Consider the following 7,437-nt stretch of genomic DNA (forward strand, 5'->3'; position numbering starts at 1 on the left):
AGAAACTCTTTACCCTCCAAGGCAGAAAAATGGCCCTTTTGTGGACAATCATATAATACGTGTTTTCTCTTCAATTTGATTGGTTTCAGTTTCTTCACTAGATGGGATGCATACTAAATGTTTTAAATAGAAAAGAAGTATGGATGCAATGCAATTTGTCTCTGGCTCAACTTTAATTTTAGTTACACTAAAACTAGGGGTGCAACTTAGATGGGTTGAGTCATAAGTCAATTTGAGGCTAAAAAAGGGTTTTTTTAACCTGGTCTAACCCAAACTTAACTCAATATATGCAACGCAAGCATGGCTTGGGTGCAAATTGGGTTGGGCTGAGCTTAGCCAAGCTCAGGTAGGGGTGAGCACTATTTGGTTAAAACCGAAAAACATAACTAAAATTTTTTGTTTTGATTTTTTCGGTTCGGTCTTTTTGGTTTTTGGTTAAATCGGTTCAGTTAATTCAACTTTTAACTAATTTAGTTTTCGATTTTGGTTTTTAGAATTAAAATTTCATTTAAACGAATTAACTGAACTTTCTACTATTATATGTAATATATAATATGTATCATATAATATATAATATGCAATGAAACTTGATTTCGTAATATATATTATAACAGTATATATTATTAAAATTCGGTAACCAAATTGAAAATTTCAGTTTCAGTTTGATTTTTTTTTAGTACGATATTTAAAATTTCAGTTATTCGGTTTGATTTTCAACCAAATAATCCAAATGCTTAACCCTAGCCCCTAGGCTTAGGCAGGCTGATTAGGTTTGGAAGAATCAAGAATTTATGAACATATTTTTGTATAGGCATTTTTATTGGGTTTTCCGACCCAATTTATAAATATAGTTGAGTAAAAATATGTACAATTCCATTTATAAATATACATATATGTGTATGTTTATATATGCACACATGTGTATATGCATAATAATATATAAATATGTATTTATAATATATGCATACGTGTGTATGTATGCATGTATGTTGACAAACACAAATTTAGGTTAAGTCTAAGTTTTTTGGCCCAAGCATAACCCATGGTTTGAAAAGTCAGGCCCAAACCTATGCAAAAGCTGGAGTTGGATTGGATCATTTTGGGTTGAGAGACAACCAATTGCAGCTCTACTTAGAACCATGAAATCAAAACCTTTGATGTATTGGAGTGGCTCCACCTTGACTTAGATGAAGTAACATCATGGTGAAGCAACTACAATGTATCAAAGGCCATGTTTGCTGATTTTTTTAATAGAATGTTTCCTGGTTTTAGCATTGCACTAAAACCAGCTCACGACGAAAATGAATACTTCGGGAATTGGGATGATTGCTAATGACCCACTAGTTAACTTAATTAATCATAGAAATGAGAAAACTTTGGTTGTGGGTGATTAAAGTTAGCTTACAAAAGTTTGGCTCCAAAATTAACAGCTTTTATTTTTGTATGATGAGGGCAGATTTGACCCTCCAATGATATTGTGACACATGGCACCTCGAAACAAGCATCCAGAACCACTTAGGCAATAATTTGTCATAGCCAAGTTGATGGTGTCCCATCTAGCGGCCTGGCATAGATGCGAACTGGCGGCCTGGCACGAGCGTCGACCTGCCGGCCTGGCACAAGTGCGAACTGGCGGTCTGGCATAGGTGTGAACTGGCGGCCTGGCCCTGGCGCGAGCTAAAAGGCTAGCCCAGGTGCCGAACTGGCTGCTTGGCACAGGCACCGACCTGGCGACCTAGCACAGGCGCCGACCTGACGATCTACGAGACGTGATCGTCGACAAATTCGACATGCATATCCCAACACTCCCACGAACCTTGAAGTTGGCCCATGTACCGAACGATACGGAGGGTGGTCAACGTGCATGGCGGTTGCCTCTAGGAATCTCGGACCACTTAGGTGACTTCTCAAAAATCTCGGATATGGTGCGTGAAGCCCACGCCAAACCATGCCTATATAAAGGCACCAACCCCAATGACATGAGGGGGGCAAGTAGGCATATTCTAGCTCTCATACTTTGTGATTTTTAGCTCACAGTCTACTATGAGAGTACTGACTTAAGCATCGGAGTGACCTCACCGAGTTAGCCACCCCGGGTCCTCTGACATTGATTTCTCGCAGATCTCTAAAGAACTACGAAGCTCAACAATCAATCCAGCTCGCCACCAGCCAGCTCGGCACTCTGGTCAGTTCAACACCTAACCTGCCCAGCTTGGCACCTAATCTGCCCCTAGCTCGGCCTGATCAGCTTAGCATCCTGGTCCTCATTCAGCAAAAGTTCTCCACTTCGGCCTCTGAATCATTGGCCACTTGGAAGCAGACCAAATGATGAGGTAAGTAGCACAAAAAATTTGATACATGACCAAAAATTGATTCATCAACTAACAACTTTTATTTTTGTGCAATTTCTTTAAACTATCCTTACTGTTTAGTTAATTGACTAATTCCACCCTTATTGTTTAGTTATTGTCTTAAAGTATTCTTAAGCTTTTTGACAATTATTTAAAACCTTTTTTGTCGTTAATTTTTTGTCAGACTTCGTTCACATGTAACATCACATGAATGCTAATTATCTTAAAATTTCTAAAATGTCCTTATTGTTCAATGACCTCTCAGAAGTCTCGTCACCTCCTCCAGAAGTCGGTTCAATGACCTCCCGGTGTGGTGATCAAGAACGAGCTCTAGGACGTAAGAGCTATCAGTTGCATATCCCTTGATTCAGTTGTTGTTAGAGCAAAGGGAAAAGTCGTGCAGGTTTTCATTTTCTGTTGTCGCCCAAGGAAACACCATCGGCAGCCTCTTTGTATGTACTGTCAGATACAAAAAGGGATCTCTCTATCGATCAAAATGTTGAAGTTCATTGCTTTTCTTTTCTCACTTCGGTTAATCTTCTTGTCCCCAACAACATGGCTGCAAACTACAGTGTTGACGTCTTGATGATTTTGGGGCCAAAGGAAACTCCATCAACGCCTTCAGATTAGCTAATAAAGTAGAAACTAGATTTTTTCCTTCATGACCTTCTAATCCATTCGCAATGTTGATGTAATGTTCAAATATCTACACAATTCTTTTCTTGGAGGACTTTCAATTGTATTTATGGATCTATTAATCAAACATTCACTTTTATTGGATACTGTGAGATCTGCATATTGATATTGCAAATCATATGAAGAAATTTTGATTTGAAATACAATAGTTGATTTAATCACTCCATCAAAAATTGCACTCAATAATTCATCCCCATTTTCCTGTAATCAAAATTTTCACTTAAGTGAAGCAACTTTAGGGTCATAATCTGAATTATTTAAAATTCTAATATGAAAAAATACTATCTTTACTAAGTACCTGTATTTTAAGGTGGGGTGTTTTAGTAAATGACCTGTACTAAGTACGGGTCATAATCTGAATTATTTCAATTTTTTTAAATCATCTATATTAGAATTTTAGTTTAGTTTTTTATTTCATTTTTATAGATTTTTATTTGATTTAAAAGACTTACCATATTTTATCGAGAGGAATGGTTCACATCATTTATTATTTCATTTTAGATTCACAACTTATGCTTATATGATAAATTTGATTATAGTTTCTTATTTAATTTAGAAAATCAAATCAGTTTTAATTAGTAATTAACAATTTATGTTTTTTTCTTCTTTTTAACAACCTATGGAGTAGTAGGCGTGGCAAAATCCCAAGCATAGGGCAACTATTATTCTGTTTGAGATTCAATACTTGTATGATAAGTTTGATATGAGTATTTTAGGGAAGGTGGAGATATTTTAGGAAGAAGCATTAGATAATTGAGTATTCTGTGAGAGTATAGAATTATAGCTAATGTTAAAAATATTTAAAATAAAATGTAAGTTTAGACAAACAGTGAAGAAGGATGGAGAAGAAATGCTAACATAGGCAATTACACTTTATACATGTAATACATATCCAATTAATTTTTAGTTAAATAGTTGCTTTTAATTTTTATCACATTTTAATTAACTTAAATTACGTTATTAGCTTTATTTGGTTAATAAATCTAAGGTAACTTAATGAAGTTAATTAATCCAATTATTTAACCATTTTACTAATTATTCAATCATATTCTTTTTTGGAATAATAATTTTAATTATTTAATCATTTTTAGTAATTAATGGATCATTTTTGTATTTCTTTTTATAAACTTAATAATTTTTATTTTATACATTAATTATTTGCATGAGTTGACGAATTGAATAATTAATTTTATGTACTAAATTATTAATTTAGTTTAATTAGATAAGTTATTATCTGAATTAAATTATTAATAAAAAGTAATTAACTTTAATTGAATTAAGGGTCCAAATTAAATTCAATGGCCTATTATGGTGTACGGATTAACCATAAATGAATGAGTAAACTAATGTGAACCTATACCAAAAAACATAAATTGTTAAATTAAAGTAATACATTTTCATTGAATTAAGGGTTCAAGTTGGCTTATCAAACAAAAGGGGTCAAGTTGAATTGAAAGACCCATATAGTGTATGGTTAGACATAAAAGGGTCAATTTATGTGGACACGTAGATTGTATATGGGTGGTTTAAAAAATACCTGTTTTTCTTATAAAAAAACTGTTTAATTTGTCTTAAGTGACATATGCCATACATATATCGTCATGAAATTAGAGATACTGTAATACAATTCTGATGCCTTTGTATTTTCTCCCAATCTTAAAAAAAAAAAAATCATCTAATCACCCGTTTAATGACCCCAAGAACCAAATTGGTGGTATTCAACAAAGTTTTTTGTTTCATAAATAGCCATGTATGTGCATTTTAGAGTTAAACGCTATTTGGTTGAGTTTGCAGTAGTTTTAATGGGCCAACCATGTATCCTTCTTATTTGATGGAGGCCCATCACAAGAAAGCCCATCTCACCCCTAGGGGCGGCAGCTCTATGATAAGGATAAGGTAAGAAGTCAAGATAATGTTAAGTCCAAGAATTCAAGATAAGCAAGAATTGATCCAATATTAGCAAGATAAAACAAGACTCTTCGAAAATTATAAAGAAATACTCTAAGAAGCATCAAGATTAGCAAGATAATCCAAGATTCATGCATCTAGGGAGATCGGACGAAGGAGATTTCGATCCTATCAGATCAGATATTTGGATCTATCCTAGTTGTTGTTTCTTAGTTCTTTTCAATTTCCAAATGTATTATAAATACTGCTATTTTCCCAAAATTAGAAATCAATTCATACTTCATATTTTTTTCAGATTTTCTTGAGTTCTCTTCTTTTAGCTTTCGCCACCTTTTTTCTCTCCTAAAGAAATCGGTGTTATTCGCTAGGTGCTAGCAAATGTCCGATGCTTGCATAGCCAGTTCCAGTTTCCATTGCTTCCATGCTACATCATTATTCAATTGACTATGCATGTATTTAAAGATTTTGATTGAAAGAGGGAAGTAAATATTGGAAGAGTGTGTGTTTGTAGTAATTTTAATAGGTCCCACTATGTATGTTTCTTATCCTGTTGAGCATGCATCTATTAATTTGAAGATCTTGAAGTAGTGATTTTAGTTAACCACTTATGCATGTTTTTAAGAATGGATAGAGTTTCTTTAATGGGAGCTTCTTACTTTTCACGTATTTTTAAAGAAGTGTTATTGAATATGAGACACTTGCTTTAGAGAGCCACATATCTTAATGTTTCAAAAATTTAAATTTAAATAGAATTAGAGCAGGATTCTAGCTTGACGACATTCCTTCTATCTATCTATCTATCTATTTATGACACCTGCTTCAAGCAACCTAGATTATTTGAAAATGTGTCCTCTTACATTACTCACCTCTAGAGTTTAAACTTCCTCTTCTTGGAAAAAAGTTGTCATTAAGAAGAAAAAACTAAAACATCGAAAAACAAAGGCAAAGTAGAACACGACTATTGGCCTTTGCATCATATTCTTGGTTAGTGGAGAGAGAGTAATTTTAAATAAGTTGGTGAAACCATTATCAACCTTAAAACGATATCCTTTTAGTTAAAACCTAGGTGTTCTTAGTGTTGGAAGCCTTGATAGCATGCTATATTAAAATGAGAAGCAACAATTCTTCTAAATGACTCACAAAGATTTTAGTTTTAGAGAGAATCTTGGCCTTTGTAATCAGAACCCAAGAACATAGAACCTGGTCAAACTTGCAAATTATAAATTTTGGTATGGATTTGGGTATTCTTTTACAGTGTCTCATACTACACCTGGCTGTGTTGGCACTTCACTGTAGATGGCTTTCAGTTAGGAGAGAGGAAGACCCGCATGGCCTTCTTCATGACTTGTTGATCCTGAGGAGAGGGGATTAAATGTCCTTGTGTTGGTTCACTGACCTGATTACTAATGCCCCAAGAAATGCTACCAGGAATACATTGATCAACGCTGCTTTTTGCTCATTTCATCAATAAGTCATCATCTGATCCACAAACTTGCTCTTCATCGCATGATTCCAAGATTATTTCCATTCAATGCTATAAAAATGTATAGAGAAACTCAATCTAATGTTGGAAACCAACATACCTGGAAACCAAGTTACGGTGTTGGAAAAACTTAGGTTTGGGTTCTCATTTTCTCATTACATTTTTTGAAGACAATGATGGAGAAACCTCAGTTTGGGTTCTAGTTTTGGTGGCATTTTAACTTCCAAGAGAGGGATGCCTACACATCTTTATCTCTTAGGGTGAACGTTGTGACTTGGACCTCCTATGTAGAGAGTGTGTCGATAAACCACTTTAGTTAGAGTAATTAATACAACTTCTGATTAGAGTGGGTCTCTTATTTACAACATGCTTACCCACTATCATGTTCTTGAAACTGGGTTGACAAGTGTCCATCTGATTGGAAGAAATGTTTTGAAATCAAGGAACCTGGTTTATCCACTATCATGCTATTGGGCTTTTTTTCCCAGGAACCTGGCTTACCCACGCATAACAAACTGAATATAACTGAAGTCAAACTTTACATGCAACTGAAATTCTTTTTCTGATAAGATTAGAATGCCACGTGTCTAACTGGGGAGGCTTCAGCTTGAAAGCCTTCTTATATATATATATATATATATATATATATATATATATATATTCTGAGTCGCCTTCAATAATAATATAAGAGAAACCCATATCCAAAGGCATGGTTTTCAAAATCGGACAGGACTAGATGGTCGGACCAGAAAAATCAGGAATTGGTCAGGTTAGGTGACCGGTTTCATTTTTCCCCAAAACTATATATTTACAAAAAAAACCGTTGATTTGGTTAGCAAACCACTCACCCGAGCGTTTGAACCATTCAATGCTTTTGACCATTTTTTATTTTATTTTTTATCAAAATAGACCAACTATTTAGTTCAAACGGTCAAACTGTTCAACCCGAAAACCATACCCCTAACCAGTTCAGTCTCTGGGTCAGTGTTAAGAAAAGCC

General features: G+C 34.4%; 1 protein-coding gene across 1 annotated transcript in view; it reads left to right on the top strand.

The window, feature by feature from the left end:
* The window catches only part of LOC148845044 (crossover junction endonuclease MUS81-like), a 45,538-nt gene extending 45,437 nt beyond the window's left edge, over positions 1–101 (top strand). The window contains exon 14 of the mRNA XM_088955835.1: positions 90–101. Coding sequence (XP_088811961.1) covers positions 90–101 — 12 coding nt within the window. The remainder of the gene's footprint in view (positions 1–89) is intronic.
* The last annotated feature ends 7,336 nt before the right edge of the window (positions 102–7,437 follow it).

Source organism: Nelumbo lutea, chromosome 7, assembly GCF_056320005.1.
Source record: "Nelumbo lutea isolate HS-2025 chromosome 7, American lotus-T2T, whole genome shotgun sequence".
Lineage (NCBI taxonomy): Eukaryota > Viridiplantae > Streptophyta > Magnoliopsida > Proteales > Nelumbonaceae > Nelumbo > Nelumbo lutea.